We start from the raw sequence: 20,265 nt of genomic DNA on the forward strand, positions 1-20,265 counted from the left end.
CCCGGAGGGGACAGAGCACTCAATGACGGCACATGACCCCTGAGCCCTCTTCCCCGCAACTGAGTGCTTCCCCGGCCGTGTCGACGGCGGCCGGTCACCCAGGGCCCTATCCAGCCTTTTTTTCTCCCGCACATTCTCCACCTCGGGGCGGCCGCGGGAAAGCCGGGCTCTGGGTCCCCGAAAGTGCACGTACGTGAGGCGAGTGCCTGCGCTTTTCCCACTCAGGTCCGCGAGTCACGGAGGAGGGACGGGCACGTGGGAAATGCATTCGGTTCGGCTCCCACCTGTGTTCGAGAAGTGGACCGTTGTGTCCGAGTCCTAGTGCTGATGGGGGCGGAGGAAAAACCCATAACGGCGTGAAGGACGTGCATGGGTGACAGTTTGCAACGGTGCTGATGAACATGACGGGACTTTCCTAGCGTGACCGAGGCGATGGTCCACCGATACGCAGCACCGCGGACTTGGGGGGTAATTTCTGCGCTGGAAGAAAAAGGCTTATACATAGTCAGTACCTTTTTGGTCTTTTGTTTCAAAGAAAGGGACGTCTATGAATGCCTCCTTGTTGCTGTGACAAAGGATTACCAATCAGGCGGCTTAAAACCACAGGAATTCATCAAGTGTCCCAGGTCTGGAGACCAGATGTCTGAGATCCAGGCGGGGCAGGACCTCTGGGATCCAGGCGGGGCAGGGTCGTGCTCCCTCCTGAACCTCTTGGAGAGGGTCCTTCCTGCCTCTTCCAGGTTCTGGGGCTCCAGGCGTCCCTGGGCTGGTGGCCACGTCCCTCCCGTCTCTGCCTGCACTTACACGTGGCTTCTCCTCTGCGTCTCCGTCTCTCCTCGTTTACGTCTTACAACGTCATTGGATTTAGGTCCCACCTGGATCACCATCCGAAGGTCCGGTTCTCTAGGCCCACCCGGGTCATCCTAACTAACTACATTTGCAAGAACCCGGTTTCCAAATAAGGTCCCGTTTTGAGTTCCTGGCGGGGAGGACCATGACGTGTGTTTCCGAGGAGACACAACTCAGCCGAAAACACCGATTTGTCCATCTGTCGAGGGCATGGCACCCGTTGAGTTAGCTCAGTGTCACACGCCCCTCTGTGCTTGACACCAAGCAGGTCATTGTCAAGTAGTTGACGGGTGACAGACGAGAGACTTTGAGACGTAACGAATACTCAGGAAACCAGAAACACAGACGCCCTCTTCACTCACCGAAAAGCCAACCGGTCCCGAGCCAGAGTTCTCTCTTCACGCCAAGCGCCGGACATCATGCTTGACTTTGCTCTCTCATTCTAGGGTCAACCCAACCCATGCTGGACCAAAGACGGACGGCTGGACGGTCACCTCCATTCCCTTCACCAGCCACCTCCATCTCGTTTCCTCTCGGTTTAACGTAACAGGTCATTTTTGAACCCATGCTTCGGGCTAGCCATCAACAGGACAGGTTGAGGACAGATGAGTCTGGGACTCAGGTTGTCTGGATTTAAACGCTTTTTAAAGGTTTATTTATTTATTTGAGAGAGAGGGAGCGAGAGAGAGAGTGGGAGGAGCTGTAGGAGAGAAAGAGTCTCCAGCAGACTCCTCGAGGAGCAGGCAGCCCCACGCAAAGCTTGACCTCACTACTCTGAGATCATGACCTGAGCCAAAATCAAGAGTCAGATACGTCACCGACTGAGCCCCCCAGGTGCCCCCAGGCTGCCTGGCTTTGAATCCTAGCTCTGCCATATGCTGGGGACTGGAATTTCTCCAGCTCCGCCGAAGGGTCCTCTTGTGATAGGCTACGGGTGCCGTATTTCCATTGGTTCTGTCTCCCAAGAATGCTTGAAACCACCCCACCCCGTGACTGTTGGGTTTGCCCACCTCTGCCTGGTGTCACCTCCCCCAGCATGACATCAAAGGCTTTTGTGACCTCCTTGCATCAAACTCAGCCCCCGCTGTAACTAACTCATCTCCTGGGCACCGGTGGGCTTCTCTTCCCAAGAGGACCCCATCTCCATTCTCCCCTGATGACGGGTGCGATGTGGCTCCCACCAGCCGGCAGAACCGAGATCTTCATACAACATCCAGGACTAGCAAAGTCAAGACACGGCCGGTCGTTATTTTGATCCTCAAGGGACCCGGCTCAGACCTTATTATCAAAGACGGGACTCAAGAGGTCCACACCTCTGTTTGCTTTCCCACAATGTCCTCCCTTCCGTTTCTCTCCATCAAATTCATACTCGTGCTTGAAGGCCCAGCTCCGACGCTTCATGACCATGATTTTTTGGGGGATCGGGAGGAAGGAACTAGGGTGCGATAACTTTCAGGACATCCTGCCTTTTCATCTCACTCGGTCATTAGCTCCCTTTCCTACGGGACAAAAGGAGGCACAAAATACAGTGGACCTTGGGCTGCTTTCAACGTTGGCTGTGATACATTTCCATTTGAAATATGGATTATCCATAAACGTAGAGTTGGACAAAGTCCATAAATATCACAACAAAGTCTCTATTCTCTGTTCTCATGGCCCACAGAGCAATGAATGGGCCCCGTATCCACTGTGCAACCCCACTGACCTCCAGATGCCACACCCCCATCCCTACATGGACAAGGAATGGTTTAGCAGACAAACTATCCCCCCCAGATGTGGGGAACATCATGGGTGCTCTATCGGATGCTGTCACATGACATACGCTAAGTCACACTCTACGTCGATGAGATACGAGGCAAATAATGGCTACTCTTCGCCTCTGGGGCACTTGTCCTACTTGGCACAGCCGTCCATCTGGGCCGGTATGACAAGATACCAAGCACTGGGCGGCTCAAACAATAGACACTTATTTCTCGCTGTCCTGGAGGCTGGGAGTCTGAGATCCAGGCGGGGCTCAAGCTGGGAGTCTGAGATCCAGGCAGGCGGGGCCAATCCCATCATGGCGCCCACCTTCACGACCTGATCTCAGTGCAGTCACTCCCGAGGGGCCCACGTCCAGTCCCGTCCCACTGGAAGATGGGGCTGCGATAGATGAATCTTGGGGGGACGCAGACCTCCAGTCGGTAACCGTTGGTGGTGTGCATGGCGCCCCGTACACTTGTCCCACACAGTGGCCCTGGGCTGCTGCTTTGTACTGAGGACCGGCAGCCTACAACTTCTCGGCCCAAACCCTCTGTCTGCCCCATCTTGCGTCCTTCCTTCTCAGCTTTTACCATCCTCTCGAGGCCACTGCCCTCCGCAAAGAGTTTTCCGACACCCAGCTGAGTTCAGCACCTGCCCGGGCCCTCCCCACCCCGCCCCCGAGACCTCGGTGTACATCCCTGCAGCATGCAATGCCCCACGACCACCGTCTGGCTTAACCTTCGATGTCCCCTCCTGTCTGTCCACAAGGATGCATTCCTCACCGCCGCAAACCCGGCACCCAGTGTGGACCTGGCTCAGAAGATGTTTGTGTCCCCCGTGTTTGTGGGGTGAATGCATGAGCTCGTCCTGAAATCCCGGATGAATGCATGAGCTCGTCCTGAAATCCCCCTGTGGGGAATCAGGAAGCTTGAAATGCACACATCTGTGGGCAGGGAGCGTCCTCCCCGGGCTCGGGGTTGGCAAAGCTTTGATCTCGGGGCGCCTCCCACGCCGGCAGGGAGCAGAGCTGCCGAGCAGGTGTGCCGGCTTCCCAAAGCGGGGAAGGCCGCTTGCTGCCAGGTGGTGCCTGTTTCCCCGCTGTGCTGAGCGTCGGCCGCCGAGCCCTGCTCTGGGGAGGCCCGGGACGACCTCCAGCGTGCACACACGGGCCTCGCCCGCCCAGACTGTGGGGTTTGCAATCTGAGCACGGGCCCCATTAGCTTTTGGCAAAGGGCTTGCAGCTCGGTTCAGACTTTCCGCTTGGAACTTGGCCTCCCTTCCTTCCAAGCTGGGAGACAGGAAGTCAACACACAGAGGGTGGGGTTCGGGAGGCCGGATCTCCCGCGCCGCTGGGCTGCGGCCGTCAAGGAGGCTCGTTCCTGCTGTCGCCAAGGATGGAGAGCCGCTGGGGCCTCTTCTGGGTCACGGTGCTGGGCTTCCTGGTGCACGTGCAAGGTAAGCGCCGTCTCGGCCCCGAGGGAGAGCTGCCGTGGGTGCTGTCTGGTTCCTTCTCAAATCTCCGTCCTGAGCAGCGTCTGCTGAAAAACGGGGAGAAATTGCCAGACGGGATTAGAGGAGACGGGACTGGGGGCTTCTGAGAGGGCACAGGGGACAGCGCGTCACTGTGGAGCCCGGGACGTGGACCCAGAACGGCAGAATGGTGGCCCACGGTGCTTGGAAGCAAGCGGCGCTCTCGGCCTTTCCGCTCTGCGTTTCCAACACGGCCCTCCTACTCCGTGATTGAAGCTCAACCGGGGGGCAAAGGGTCTTTTAAAGTCCTTGTTCCCGATGGAAAAGATTAGTTCGGCCGGTTTTCATCGGGTAAACCCGGACTGGCACGCGGGTTTGGATTCTGCGGCTTCTTGGATAAATGAGATCCCTCTTGGTTGCAAAAGAAAGTCACGGGAGTTGTTTACGCCCGGAGCTGCCACTGGAAATCGCAGCTGCGTCCCAGATGCGGGGAGGGGGTGTTTGTTTGTAGGAGGGCGGGGCAGGAGGCTATTTGGGAACCCGTGAGATACGGGACCGAATCAGCCCCTCTGGTCATTTTCGTGGTCTCCTTGCAAGCACGGGGAGGTGGGTGCGATGGAGGGTTGGGACGTGTTGCAGGTTAGGAAGGCGGGACTGTGTTCCCACGTCCCTGTCGTGGTGCGTCCTGTTTTTCCTGTTCGGGGTGTGTGCAGGGACGGCGCGTAGGTTCTCTGGGGGCCGGGGGGGAAGGTGGGGGTCGGCTGGCGATCTCACCCGGCGTGCGATGCGTTCACGAGCTCCTGTGGGCAGGGACAGGCCAGTCCCCACATTCATCGTACCAGGAGCTGGAGGGCAGATGCTGGTTTTAACACGGAGCTGCCCAGCGGCAGACCCAGCCCGACCTCCAGGAAAGCGCGTCCCAGAGTTGATCTTGTCATTGTGCGGGGACAGTGGGAGGCTTAGCACACCCCTCGGGACAATGAGACCTGCACGGTGCTGTCCATGTGATGGTTCAGGGACAAGGGGGACAGATTCCCTCAGGAGCCACTCAGTTCCTCGGGCTTCGGTGGGAACGTCCGCTGGGTGTTGGGCGGGTGTGCTGGCAAGGCCCACGTGCACCAAATTCCTTCCGTGACGGCCTCCTGTCCTGTACGCCACGCACGCATCAGCCTCCCAGCGGATTCTCACGCAGCCCCATGATGGGGCCGTGCTTGCCGCCGCCTTATAGATGGGTACACTGAGGCACGGGGTGGGGTTCCATCGCGGGCCTGAGGGTCTGCCGTCGGGAAGCAGAAGCGGAAATGAAACTTGCCAAGGTCAGCTTGTGGTTTGGGTCTGTCGAGAAAGAAGGAAGTACCTATCTTTATGCATGTTTCTCCCCTAAACATATAGTATCTTGTACGTATGTTATTATAGTGTATTATCATATTATTGTGCTGCACCCAGCTCCGTGGGGCGTTGTGGTTGGCTGGTACGTGGAGAGTGGGATCTGTGCCCGAGGCTACAGGCCAGGTCACGCTGGGCCACGGGACTGCAGCCCACGCTGACCGCACCCCAGAACAACCAAGAGTCTCCGTTCATTCTGCCTCGTTCCTCGTGGACCCTCAACTACGTTGGATCTAGCTGATCTCTGGGTGTGACGGCCAAGCCCCAGAGGAGTCGTTTAAGCCTGTCTCGTTTAAGCCCAACCTGCCCAGCTATGTAGGGCAGCGGTTCTCCATCTTGTTGTGCAGAGTCATCTGGGAGGGAGCCGGATTAAAGAGGCCACGCCAAGCGCTGCCCCCCTGAGATGCTCCTATGGTATGTGGGTGGAGCTTGGGACCTGTAGGTTCAGAAGCACCGGGAGGGACGCGTGCAGAGTCAGGGCTCCCTGGGACGGATGATGAGTAAGCACCGGGCCATCTGGTTTACCCTTGGGTGGAGACCCGTGGATCCGTGGCACGAGGGGCCAGCTGCTCTGGGGTTCCCCATCCAGCCGTCCAGGCCAGAAGGGACATCCCCCCGGCAGACACGCTGCAGCCCGCTGTCCTCAATGGGGGCTGCTTTTTATCTGGAGTCGTGTTTGGTGGTCGCGCCTGGGAGTGGGTCGGGTCGTGTCCTCAAATGGGTGGAGGCCAAGGAGGCCACCCCATGTCTGCTGCACGTGTCAGAAAGGGATCCAGCCCCAAATGTTGCTGGAGCTCAGGTTGAGAAATCTGATGTTAGCAGGAGAGTCTCCATCAGCCTGAGTCTGATCTAAGTGTTATCCGCCTAATGTCTGTCCACCTATACATAGGTACATCTGTCTGTCCATCCATCCATCCATGATTTATGTATCCATCCATCCATCCATCCATCCGTCTATCCATCGGTCCATCATTTATGTATCTATCCATCCGCCGTTCTTCCATCCATCCATCCACCCACCCACCCATCTATCCACCCATCCATCCATGATATCTATCATCCATTGACCTATGCATCCATCCATCATCTATGTATCTGTCCATCCATCCATCCATCCATCCACACATCCATCCACTCATCTACTCATCCAACCACCCACCCATCTATCCATCTGTCTGTCTGTCTACCCACCCACCCATGTATGCATTGACCCACCCACCCATCTACCCATGCATCCGTCCATCCATCCATCCATCTACCCAACCATCATTTATCTCACTATCCATCCATCCACCTTCCTATCTATGATCACTGTCCGTATCATCATCGTAAATCCTATAGACTCCAACTTATATTAAGGAATTGCCCCACAGGACTGTGCGGCCGGCAAGTCCAAAACCTTCAGGGCAGGCTAGCAACTGAGCTAGGATACAACACTGCCGTGTTCACTCTGACTCCCTTCTTCTCCAGGAAACCTCACTCATTGCATTTAAGGCCTTCAACGGAGGGAGGCGGCCCACCCACATTACCAACGGTGATGTGCTTTCCTGGTATGTGATTGCAGACGGCAGTCCCGTCAACAACGTACCGGTGCGGTGACATCTACGCTAGCATTTGACCAAACGTCTGGGCACTGAAGCCTGTCCACATTGACACAAAATATGAGACATTCAGGGTGTTTTCATGTTTCCACTTCTACTGCTGGAGACACCAAGGTTTGCTGGTTTTCTGGAGGGTTTTCTGGAGGGTTCCAATGTGCAAAGAGAGGGCAAAGCTCGAAAAGCATTGTGCCTTCCGCTGTGAGCGTTCGGACGGCTTTCCCAGGCGACCTGGGAGCAGACCATTCTCAGGAGTTTTCCCAAAACATTTTCTTCTGATAGTTTGTTTTTAATCCTTGTGGATCCCGATAAAACACGGTCTGGACAAATGCTGAGCCCCGGGGGAGGTAGTTGGGGAACATTGCTGGGTGGCGGTCATCAGGATTGCTGGGGTGGCCCTAGTCAAGACGCAGAGTCCCCCACCCCACCATCCCTTCCTGGAGCCCCACTCTGGATGCTTTCCCGGCTTTGTAGGTGGCCCTCCTGTGTCGGCAATTCGGGGAGCCCCTGCCTCTTACTCAGGTCATGAGGGAAGCATCCAGGGCCCCCACCCCAGATGATGTCAATCAGCCTCTCTTGTCTTCAAGGCCCCCAAAGCTATCTTCCCTCCTACTCATGGGAAGAAACAGCCTAGGGCTCTTCTTTGGCTCTTCTTTTCGTGAAGGGGGTGACAATCTCTCAGATCCTGGGAGGTTCCGTGACCCGGACCGAGCTGGGAGGAAGGATGTGTGCAGAGTAAGGTCCCCGGGGCCAACAGCTCCAACACCCCCTGGGAGCTGCTGAGAAGGATAGTCTCGGCCTCGCCCGGACCTGCGGAACCAGAATCTTCTCCTTAGAAGATTACGGGCTGATACGCATGCCCTTGAGGGCCTCAGAGGTGTGGAGGCGGAAGTTCTGAGCCTGAGGAATGTGCGTGGCCTGTCCTCGTGCAGCTCCGCCGAAAATCTCCTTTCTTTTCCCCCTAGGACTCCCGTCCAGCCCAGCGGAATGTCTGTGGTGATTCCATGGTTTAAGTCTGTTCTGGGCTGAACTGTGTCCCCTCAAAATTCAAAGGATGCAGCTTTAAGTCCACGATCTCAGAATGGGGCTGTATGTGAACGTGGGGGTCTTGAGAGATGGGATTACAGTACAATGAGGTCACTCGCGTGGCCCTGATCCCATAGGACGGGGGTCCTTCTAAGAAGAGGGGATGCGGACAGGCATGGAGGGGTGGCCGTGTGAGCACACACTGGGTGGGAAGCCCACAGCCCACAGCCTCAGTCTCCCCGAGGAGCTGGAGAGAAATGCAGCCTCAGGCACACCCAGAGCGGTGGTCGCACAGGCTGTGTGTCACCCACGTCCGCGGAGGTCCGTGTGCACATTTCTCTCTGGGAGGGTCTAGGACACAGCTTCCGATATTGCCTTGTCGGACGGTCTGCATTTCATGACGGACGTCTTGCCTTTTATCACGAATGACCATCCCTTAGTCCCTTGGGACCAAGTAGTTTCCCTTCCCGGGACCGTGCATGTTGTCAGGGTGGAGTAATTTCATCCAGAGGGGACCTGGGGACGCTGAGAACCGGAACAACCGGTTGACCTTCCAGGAGACGTTCTACTGCCCTGAGCTGCAGGGTCAGAAGGGTGGGGTGGAGCTCCAGGGACCACCGTCTCATCTCCACCGAGGGTCGGCACTGCTGCCCCTGGACAGAGAGTCCCTCCTGGTGTCCCCACACGGGCATGCAGCTGGGCAGCCTGAGAACCCAGCCCTGTTGCGTGACCCTTGCTGCTGCAGGAAAACAGAAACCTCGGAAGGACCGTGACCCTCTTACAGATTTAGGCACAGCGGTTCCAGACGAAGAACGCGGAGTCCGGCGGCGATGCACCCCCACCCACCTGGGCACCCCACCCCGGCCTCCTTGTCACTGTCCGTGCAAACCTGATACACGCACTGTTAATTTTCGCTATCCTGGGGAAGAGCTCCAAAAATATGCTTTTTGTACATTAATATATATGTTTTTAAGAACAATGGAGCCGAGTGAAAGGATTGGCCTGGGGCAAGTCAGGATTGGCTCCCTGGGCATCCCTGCTCCAGCCACGTCCCCGGAGAGGGGAAGAAGCATCAATGAAGGGAACGCGTCCTACAGACGGGAGCCTTGGGGAGGCAAGTGTTGGGCGGCAACTGACCCCGAAGGCTGCTTTCAATTAGCCCCACAACTCGGGGAAATCAGTCAAATCCTACGTGAAGAAACGGCGCATACATTCCTGGACGGGACGCAGATACAGTAGAGAGTCAGGATTTCCGCGGTTGCAGGGGGAGCTCGGGCGTGGGCTTGGGCGTGGCTCCTGGCTCGCGGGCAGGTCGGTCGTGGCCCCGCGGGCAATGGGGACCCTCACGGCGTCGGCGTGTTGTGATGATTTTTCCAAGCACGGTCCTGCTGTTTGAGGATTCCGTGGGTCATGTGGAGTCGAGGGTCCACGTCGTAGCTGAGAAATTCAGGGCACGCAGAGGGCACTAGGGAGCGGTGGGAGTCTCTTGGGGGCCGTCGGGGGTTGGCGCTTGACTTTGGTTCCTGGCTCCTGGAGACGACTGTACTCCTCCATTGCTACTCAAAGACCCCAAATAGCTTTTTTTTTTTTTGGTGGAGGGAGGTGGGTGCTGTGTATAACGCTGACCGTCAACCTCCCCACCAGCATGAGCCACGATGAGCCCACGTCCCCAGGATCCCAGCGGGATCGCCAGCATCACAACCCCAGGACACATGATGCTACTCTCCCCCCGCGTCACGGATCCAACACATGTGGGTTTGATTAAAAGTCCCCGAGCTTGCTGAGCCAAAGGAGAAAACGGATGAGAAACAGGTCTTGGGACTTGAGCCGCGTCATGTGCTCCGAGTGGAAAATAATGCCGATGGCCTCGTGAGCACCCTCCCTCCCTGGGTGTCTCCCCAGGAGCAGCCTCGTCAGCCCGAGTGACCTCCCAGCCCAGCAAGGATCTGAACTGCATGGGGACCCTTGCCCGGTCTTGACCACAGCCCCTCCGGAGAGCACTGGGCACCTGGCCAGTTCCCCCTGCCTCGCAGGAGTGGACGGCCCCTCCACGGGCGCCCGATGCTGGCCAGAGTCCACAGCTGATGCAAGAGGTCCCGGGGACCCTCCCCTCCATGCATGCATGGGTTCTGCTCACACACCAGGCCTGGCAGGGCAAACCCCACATTTCCAGATGGGGCTGCCTCATGCCCCGTCCTCCTCTCCACCCACCAGAGTTCGGGATGCACGTGCATCTGGGCCAAGGGGCTGCTGAGAAGGGAGGGAGCACAGAGCTGGGGAGGTTTGTAAAGGCATCAAGGGGGCTCCCTGGCCATTAATGCGTGCAGAGGTGGCTGTCAGGGATCCTACATCCCACGCATGGGATTCCCGCCCCCTGGGCGCAGGCATTCAGAGAGGCGGGTCAGCGGTCGGGTTGGGCTATCTCAGATAACACAGAGGCGTTTGCTTATCTGGGACAACAGGCGTGGTCGAGGCCTTGGGAGCCGCTTGCTGGGCACCGGGTTATCGTGAGGGTGCCTGGAACTTTGGGGGCGAGGCCCCGGCACAGCAGGGCCATGGTCATTCCTGAACAACAGGGCCTGCCCCAGGGGATCGCGCACGGGAGCCACACGAAAGGGGGTCTACGTCCCCATCCGCCGTGCAAGGGGGTTGATGCGCAGCCCTGTGCGTCCACCCCGGACGAGGGCGGCCGGAGAGAGCCCCGGGGGCAGCAGACAGGCCCAGGCTGTTCCTTCACGAGCAACAGGGAGCGGCTGCAGCAAAGCGGACCCTGGTCAGGCGGAGGCATGCGGGCGGAGGGACCGGCGCCTCCCACAGTGGACAGCGGCTGCGTGCGATCGGCTCTGGAGGGGGACACGTCCCCCGGGGCCTCCCTTGTGGACCGCGGGGCCTGCTGCTGGGTGCACCCCGGCCTCCAGCCCCTCAGAGGCGTGCGCTTGGCCAGCAAAGCTTGCTGCACGGGGAGGCAACCCAGCGTCCAGGGGTCACCCTGTCCCCGATGCCTGTCTCCTTTCTGGAGCGCACGGCTGTGGCAGAGGCTGCCCGGGGGTCCAGCGTGATTCCGCCTCTACCCATTAGGCCCTGGAAACCGGCTCCCGGTCTGTGGTCACCGGGGGTCTAGGGAGGGGGCTGCAGACCGTCTGCCGGTGGGTCTCCTGGGCAGGCAGTGCAACATTCTGGACATGGAGGCAGGTGGTCACTCCCTCCCCGCACCCCGGAGGAACGCGCTATATGCCCCCCAAGTGTGCGCGCTCAATGGGCAAATTCTCTCTGTGTAGCTGTTTGCAAAAAAAAAAAAAAAGTCGTTGCCCAAAAAGGGGATTCAAATGGGCCAGAAGTGGGAATATCCTCTGGTCATGCTCTTATAATTTTGGAAGCAGAAAAAGGGGCAAAACCAATGGGGAAGGAGAGTCTCCGGGGGCAGGAGAGGAACTTGGGGCAGCCGGGGGCCACCCTCCGTGGATTGGAAAGATCTGGGGTTTTCTTTAGAGAAAACGCACATGGATAAGCGTCGCCGGGTGAAGGAACACACACGGAGAATTTCACAGAGTCTTGCCCGATGTGGTGCCCAGCACCAGCACCCTGGGATTCGAAAACACGGGGGCCATCGGCCCGCAGGGACCTGGTAGGTCCCCAGAGCTGGAGACCCCACACTCCCCGCCTCCCCCATGCACGATGATGCACCCAGAGCGTGTCCAAGGTGAACCAGCGAAAAAGCAGAAACAGGGTCTTAGCTCCTGCCCACATTCCAATTTCCTTCACCGTTTCCCCCGCAAGCCAGAAAGCCTCACGACTGTCTGAGCTCAGGGAGGAGGCCCCGTACACTTGCTTTGCAAAGGCTTCGGTGGGAAGGTCCTGGAGCGCGAGGGGTTGGCTGTGGCCAGGCCGGGGTCACACACCCGTGCGTCTGAGCACAGAAAGGAAAAGACCCCAGAATTCTGCCGATGCGTTTCCCGGGAACCCAGAAATGGGGATCGGGACCAGCTCCTGGGGACGGTCTCGCCAAATTCTGCCAAATTCCTGCCACGGGGACTCCCGGCAGAGGTCAGGGAGGGCTTTGTCGTCAGGCCCAGTTTGCAAAGCGAAAGTAACACGCAAGCTGTCTCGCTCTTGGCTGCGGGAGGCTTGGGCTCGGGGTTAAATAGCAGAAAATAGCTGGTTTTGTGTCCCTTTCCCAGTCAGGGCAGGGACGCATCCCCAAGGATGGCTTCGGGAGCAGAGGCAGTTTCGGGCCTCTGTAAAGCTCTTTGTGCAGATCTGGCTGGCTTGTGTGCGGGCTGGGCTAACCGCTTTTGTTCCCCATTCGGCCCCATGGACAATGTCCGTTTATCTCCCCGGAGGGCAGGGAACTTACCTTGTCTCACATGTGCTGCTGTCTGACTACGGGGGTGTTTCGTTCTCGTAAGTCTCGTAACTCAACGGGCACCTTTGATACAGCTCCCCCATCACCTCCTCCAGGTAGACCTCCAGGTGTGCTCACCTAAGACGTGCATTGCCAGCTGCCTCTCTTTTGATCCCCGAGGCGGCCTGGTTTTCTCCCTTTTGGGGTGCTCACGCACCCGTCCCCCTGAAACAGCTGGGAAGCAGGGCTGACGGGGTTCATTGGCGCCCGCCCAGCACCCAGTGGTGTTTGCAGAGTGCACGGGTGCTCGGCGTGTTGGAAACATGCCCGTGTTCCGCTTGGGAGAAGGAGTTGAGATCCTGGGACGATGCCGTCCTCCTTGAAGACAGCGACGGCGTCAGGATCTCCCAGAAGATGCGTCTTGGGGCATCGACTGCTGGGAAAGACAAGATTCTCCTTTGACAACCCCATGGGGAGGTGCAGACGCTCCGACCGTCCCTGAGCTCTCGCCGTGGGCTGACCTCTGCGCCGAGGCCCCTGTCTGACTAGCGTGGACGCACGGGGCAAGGGGACCCGCCTGCAGCCAGGAGCCCGGGCCCCTGACGCCTCCCATCCGTGCCACTTACGCCCTCTGTGTCCCCCACAGGTCAGCGTGACTTCGATTTGGCCGACGCTCTCGACGACCCCGGTGAGTGACCGTATTTCTTGGGGGCTTTGCTTCTGCAGCAGCTTGGCGGTTGCTTGGGGGTCTGGGGGCCCTCCCCCAGCGGGTTTGGCATCTGCCTCCGTCGACGGGGCTGGTTGCTTTCCCCGGAAAGGGGGCATGGGGTTGGAGAGACCCCCACGCCGTGTCTTCACCGCCTTTGAGCCCACCTGCCCATTCTTGCTGCCAAAAAGCTGACTGTTCAGCTCCTGGACCACGTAGGAGGGTCTGGATTCGGGTGTAGCTGGGCGGCAGGGGTGTGCCAAGGTGGGGACTCTGTTTCCCCCGTGAGGCTGCACTGGGGTCCTCACGCTTTAGTGCTCCTGGTCTGCACAGCTGGGAGGTCAGGGTAGCCCCAGGGTGGACGGTTGCAGCCCCCACTGAGGGCACCGGGTGGCGTCTTCCAAAGGTCAGTCTGAGCGGCAGGCACGGGGGGATAGAAAACGCGGAGAAGGGGCACGTGGTTGTGGGAAGGGACCAGGCTGCAGCTCACTGGAAACAGCCCTGGCAGAGGACCCCGGCATTCCCGTCCTGGGGAGATGCTCACGACAAGGGCACGCGGGGACTCCAATGTCCACGCATGCGTGCTCGTGGACAGCCGTGCGCAGGGACAGCAGAGCCATTCATAGTGGCTGGAAGGTGTGCGACCACGGTCCATGCACGGAGGGAGTCTGGTGCAGCCATGGAAAGGGAAAACTGCTGGCTCCTGCCCACCGGTGGATGGACCGTGAGGACACGTGGTGCGAACTGCAGAGGGAGAGTTCAAGCACGTGGTCTCGTCTGCTGGGAAGCAGCCTGGCCACTGTGCTCCACGGCAGTCCCGTCCACGCATGCTCGCTCAGCCCTGTCCGTCCTCCCTCCTCTGAGCTCCTGTTCCCCCCGTCTGCCCGTGCAGACCCCATGCCCAGGCTCGCCCAGACTGTGCTCTGCACCCCTGAGCACTGCCCGCCCGATGTCCATGTCCCCACAGGCTGGCCTCGTGGTCTTGCAATCGCCTGGAGGTCTGTGTGCATCCCCCTTATACCCTCCTGGACACGTGGACATTCAGTTAGCGTTTGTTGAATGAATAAAGACGCACACGAAAAGAAGAGGCAGAAGCAGCCTTGTGGCAGTAGAAAGTGTCTCCGTCTGCCTGTCTTTGCCTCCCCTGCCTCTGCCCGCCATAGACGTGGCCACCTTCCTGGTGGAAGGCGGCCACGGGCCCTGGATGCTCTTGGCTAAGTCGGCCTTTGTGCAAAGCGTCTGTCCCTGACCTCCGGAAAGGCTTTGCTCTAAGTCGTGTGCTTATGAGCCGAGCGGACCCCTCGGATTTCCCCCCACCCACCCCAGCCTGGCACAGCCCCCGGGGAAGACGGGGAGATACGGACCCTAAGCGGCATGCTCTCTGCCCCCCTTCCCGAAACACACGTGTTCGGAACACGTCCTGTTCCCTGCCTCCCCGTTTTCACGTTTCGTGAGGGTGTGCACGGTTCCTTGTGGGGGCTGCGGCACATTCTCGAGGCTCACCGGGTTTGCTTCCCCTCTGTGTCCGCAGAGCCCACCAAGAAGCCGAACTCAGGTGAGTCGGAACGCGCGGCGTCCACGTGTCTCCAGCGAGGCCGGCCGGCCAGCGGGAGCAGCACGGCTCGTCGCGCCGACCCGCGTGTCGGACGGCTGCTCGGGGTGCCGGTCTGGAAAGCTCTCCCCATAAGAAGAAAGAACGTGTGGTAGCTGGGACCTTTGGGGGGTGGGGGGCTAACTAGATTCCGACGGGGGCAGAGGGACCCAGTCGGGTGTGTCGATTATGCCTCCGTAATACACACAGGATGTGTATCAGACATTTTTTTATAATATGATAAATAATTAGCACATAGGGAGGTCACATGCGGTATCCATTCTTAAATTATATATAAAATAAGTGATATAAAATAAATAACGATAAATTATATATAAAATAAACGATATATATAATATATGTAATGATAAATGATATATGAAATAAATGATAAATTATATATAAAATAAATGATACAAAAAATAAATGATATACCATATAATAAAATAAAATATAGAATTATAACTAGTTTGTAGCACCCATACCATAAATGATATACAGCACATAGATTATTAAATTATATATAATGGGCGCCTGGGAGCCGCACTCGGTTAACCTTTGACTCTTGGGTCGTGATCTCAAGGTGGTAGGGTCAAGCCCCACATTGGGCTGGACGCTCAGGTTGGAGACTGCTTCAGATTCTTTTCTGTGCTCCTTCTTCTTCCTGCCCCGTGGCTCCTCCCCTGCCTGCTCTGTCTCTCTCTCTCTCTCTCTAAAATAAATAAACAAAGTCCTTTAAAACATAAAAAAAAATTGTACATAAAATAACTAATATATTTATGTACCATATAATGAAATATACTAAATAATTATACATATTATGTAGTATATAATGTAGCATATATGACATCCATGCAAATTAAGTAATGTATTTATACAATATAATAATATATATGTAATTATACATAGTCTATGATATATATCATATAGCATATATCCTATATATAAAGCAAACTATATTTTAATCATATAGCATGTATATTTATATATAAATAATTATTTTATATATATAACATATATTAATTATATAGCATGTATATTATATACTACATATATGACACACACAATATATATGTATCATATACATTATTAAATCATGTATAGAATGAGTAATATATTTATATAATAAATTTAACATACACTTGTATATAATATATAATATAGCACATATGATAATATCCTATATATTACATATAAGTAAATACTATAGTTAAAATTGAAGAAAAAGAGAGAGAGATAACCAATAATCAGGAGAAGACTGTATTTAGTAAGAAAGCATTGACATCAATTTAAAAAGACACCAGGAGAATTTCTCTGCCTTTTTTGGCTTTTTTTTGGTTGCTCGCTGATCCTTACCATTCAGCCTGTACCAGTCAGCAACCTGGAACTCTGGCACCGTCTTCGCCATGGGAGCCAGCTTCTAGGAACAGCGTGTGTGTGTGTGTGTGTGTGTGTGCGTCTGTGTGTGTCTGTGTGTCCACGTACTCTTGTGTGTTTTTCCCTTTAAGTTGTAGTTTTCAGATTTTACGTCTGTCGACTCAGTCATGTCCAGCGGGTCGATGGCATCTGTGACACCGTGAGCAGCAAATGTGAATAAGACAGAAAATCGATACGTGCACGACGTCCTTGTTGTAGAGGCTGCTCGTGACAGGAGGCTATTTCTCTGCGCTGAAAATGCAATGTGGTTTTCCCCGCAGATCTCTACCCAAGGCCCAAACCGCCGTACCGCCCGCAGCCCGGGATGCCGGACGACAGTGGAAGTAAGCGTTCTCGGCCCTCGCGCTCCCTTCCAGCCTGGTTTCGTGACGCCTGCCTTGTCTTCACGGGGATGGGGGTTCATCAGGCTGCTTTTGGAATAAGGAGCAGCTCGCTCTGCAGGAAACGGAGTCGCACTCCTAAGCGGGAGGGGGCGGGAAGTTTGAACCGACATCACTCATTTTATTTCCTGTTGTTCTGAGCTCTGGAAAATACCGCGTGCTCAGACGGTCTTGTATGTTCTCGTGATGGATTTTTAGTGATGCTGAGGACAAGTTCCTTTCCCGCATGTTTGCAGGGCTCCAAATTATGTCCTGTTCAAAAAAGCCCCATGTGTGCACATCACAAGTCATTGACCCTCTGTGTCTCCTTGGCTTCAAAAACCAGGTAGACCCAGTTCCCATAGATTTCCTAAAAATAAATAGGTAGATAAAATAAAAGGAAACATTGTCAGTAAAGTCCTTAATGATCCAGCAATGCCAAAAACCTAAAACCTGCACAGAATTTGAATGAATTGTGATCCTTGTTTTATGTCCCTTTGTCGTCTTTGTCCGAGGAGAGCCTTGTTGTATTTTAAGTAATTTCATGATGAATTCAAGAACTCGTACTTGGCAATAAGCTATATCTACCTGTGAACTCCCTTCATATCTCCCCATCTCCCCATCAGAGTTAAACATGATACTGAATTTTATATAGAGTCTTTCCTTCACTTTGCTTCGTTTTGGTTTCTGCCGGATGTGTACACGTAAACGACATATTTTTTGGTGGTGATTTCCCTTTGACCACCTTCAGACATTCTGGCCTCCCTGACTTCCCATCTCTGCAATGACCAGTCTGTTCTCTGTGTCTAGGACCTTCTTATTGCTTTATTTTTCTTTTTGTTTAAATTCCACATATAATGAGATGTATGGTCTTTGTCTTGTTCTGTCTGACTTATGTCACTCAGCAAAATGCACTCAGGTTCTAGCCATATTGTCACAGGTGGCAAGATTTCCTTCTTTTCATGGCCAAGTAATATTTCATTATATCTATATCTGTCTCTGTTGTGATATATACATTACCTTGCCAAATATATATTACATACAGATACCATAGTTGTATATCTGTATATGTTACAATATATATTACATTGCAATGTACATACTACATATAGATACAATGTATCTCTATCTGTATATGTGGTAATAGATACATTGCAATATACATATTACACATAGATACAATATATCTCTATCTGTATGTGTGATAATAGATACATTACATCGCAATATACATGTTACATATAGATACAATGTATCTCTATCTGTATATGTGGTAACGGATATGTTACATAGCAATATACATATTACATATAGATACAATATATCTCTGTCTGTATATGTGGTAATAGATACATTACGTTGCAATATACATGTTACATATAGATACAAGGTGTCTCTATCTGTATATGTGGTAATGGATACGTTACATAGCAATATACATATTACATATAGATACAATATATCTCTGTCTGTATATGTGGTAACAGATACATTACATTGCAATATACATGTAACATATAGATACAATGTAATCTCTATGTTACATTGCAACATATTAAAAATTCTCTTTCAAACATACTACATGTAGATACAATATATCTCTCTGTATACATTACATTGAAGCATATATTGCATTCTCTTTATCCACTCATCTATCAGTGGACATTGGGGGTGCTTCTGTCTCTTGGCTATTGTGAATAATGCTTCAGGGAACATGGGGGTGCAGATATCTTTTCAAGACAGTCATTGTTTCCTGTAGATAAACACTCAGTACTGGAATTACTGGATCTTGGGATATTTCTGCTTTTACTATTTTGGCGGAACCTCCATCCTGTTTTCCAGGGGCTGCACCAGCTTGCATTCCCACCAACAGTGCAGGAGGGCTCCCCTTTCTCTGCACCCCTGCCAACAGCTGTCGTTTCTTGTGTTTTTCATAATAGCCAACAGGTGTTATCTAATCTCCAGTTTTTATTGCATTTGCACAGTCTAGCTCAGAAGTAGACACTTGCGTAGCATGGAATGGTTTAGGAAAGAGGACCGTCTGTTGCTTCTGCAGGGATGGGTGCATTTTTGACCAGGGGTCTGGACAAGAAACCCAGACACAGAGCCCGGGGAGGGTGGGAGCCTGAGGTGTGACCAGGGGTAGGGTGGCAGCTCAGGGACCAAATTATGCCTCAGTACCTGAGAGAGGTCAGAGCCAGAGAACAGCGGGAAGGGAATGCGCCACACAAGCAGGCCCGGGGCGACGGCTGTTCCCTGGATAATAGCTAGTTCACTCTCAACGTCCCGCAGTATTTATAAAAATAAGGTCCAGATGGACGAGAAGTCCAAGTGTGCAAAGAAACACTTTACAAGTGTTGGGAAAATAGACAGACGTGTCTTATGAGCTCAGGGTGCAAAGGATCCTTAGTTGAGCTACAAAACCACACCTACGCGTTCATCAGTGGCATGGTGTGGGAGGCGGGCCACGGAGCCCAGCGTCTCAACGCACAGCATCCACGTGCATCACCGTGAAGACGGCTCGCCAGCGTGAGCAGCGCGGTTAAAAATGCTGAAGTGCGTGTCGGAAGGCTGCTCAGAGAGTAGATCTGAAAAGTCCCCACAAGAAAAAAATATTCTGTAGCTGGTGTCTGTGGTGATGGGTGTTAACCAGATCCTGAAATGCGGAGAAATACCCCGTCGTCATGTTGTTCCCCTGAAACTAGTATAATCTTGTACGTCGATTATACCTCAGTAATACAAGTATGATTTATAGGACATATGTGTTATAATATAATATATAATCATAGAGTATATAGGTAGCTCACATGCAATATACATTCTTTTGTGTGTGTATGTGTTTTTTTTAATTTTAATAAACATATAATGTATTTTTATCCCCAGGGGTACAAGTCTATGAATCACCAGGTTGCAATATACATTCTTAAATTATATGAAATCCATAACTTATATTATATACCATATAACTTATATTTAACTTACATATAACTTATATTTATATACCATATAACGAAAGACAATGTATAACTATATACATTGGAGAGCATATATAATACGGAATATGTAATATACATGTAAAGCAAATAATATATTTATATAATAAGATATAATAGGCAATTATATATAATATTAATATAATTAATGACAAATATCATATATAATTATAATATAATGGAATATATAATAGCATATAATATATTATGTAACATATATGCTACATATAAAATAAATGATACATGGTATATAATTATATATCATAGTACATGTATAACACATAATATATATTATATGTAGCATATACATTACTAAATTATACATAAAATAAATGATAAGTTTATATTACATAATAAATTTTAATATATGTTATTTAATAGCACATATGTATTATATGGTATTTGATATACTATTTGATATGTCATATATATGAGATGTGTATGTGATATATCATATATATATGATATATCAATAAATAATAGAGTTAAAATAAAGGAAATGGAGAGAGATAACCAACAACCAGGACAAGACTATGTTTGATGAGAAAGCATTGACATCAATTTAAAAAGACACCAGGAGAATTTCTCTGCCTTTTTTGGCTTTTTTTTGGTTGCTCGCTGATCCTTACCATTCAGCCGGCACCTGTCGGCAGCCTGGAACTGTGGCACCGTCTTCGCCATGGAAGCCAGCTTCTAGGAACAGTGTGTGTGTGTGCATGTGCGTGTGCGTGTGTGTGCGTACACGCACCCTTGTGTGTTTTTTTC

The 20,265-nt window shown here is 52.9% G+C and overlaps 1 protein-coding gene across 2 annotated transcripts in view; it reads left to right on the forward strand.

The window, feature by feature from the left end:
• The first annotated feature begins 3,597 nt into the window (after positions 1–3,597).
• Positions 3,598–20,265, forward strand: part of XG (Xg glycoprotein (Xg blood group)) — a 30,510-nt gene continuing 13,842 nt past the window's right edge. The window contains exons 1-4 of one of the 2 annotated variants that reach the window (XM_080795746.1): positions 3,598–4,047; positions 13,061–13,102; positions 14,652–14,675; positions 16,409–16,471. In XM_080795746.1, the coding sequence (XP_080651872.1) occupies positions 3,987–4,047; positions 13,061–13,102; positions 14,652–14,675; positions 16,409–16,471 (190 nt within the window). In that variant the 5' untranslated portion in view covers positions 3,598–3,986. The remainder of the gene's footprint in view (positions 4,048–13,060; positions 13,103–14,651; positions 14,676–16,408; positions 16,472–20,265) is intronic. The other variant, XM_080795745.1, reaches the window with a different exon arrangement.

This window comes from Martes martes (assembly GCF_963455335.1).
Source record: "Martes martes genome assembly, chromosome: X".
NCBI classification, from domain to species: Eukaryota; Metazoa; Chordata; class Mammalia; order Carnivora; family Mustelidae; genus Martes; species Martes martes.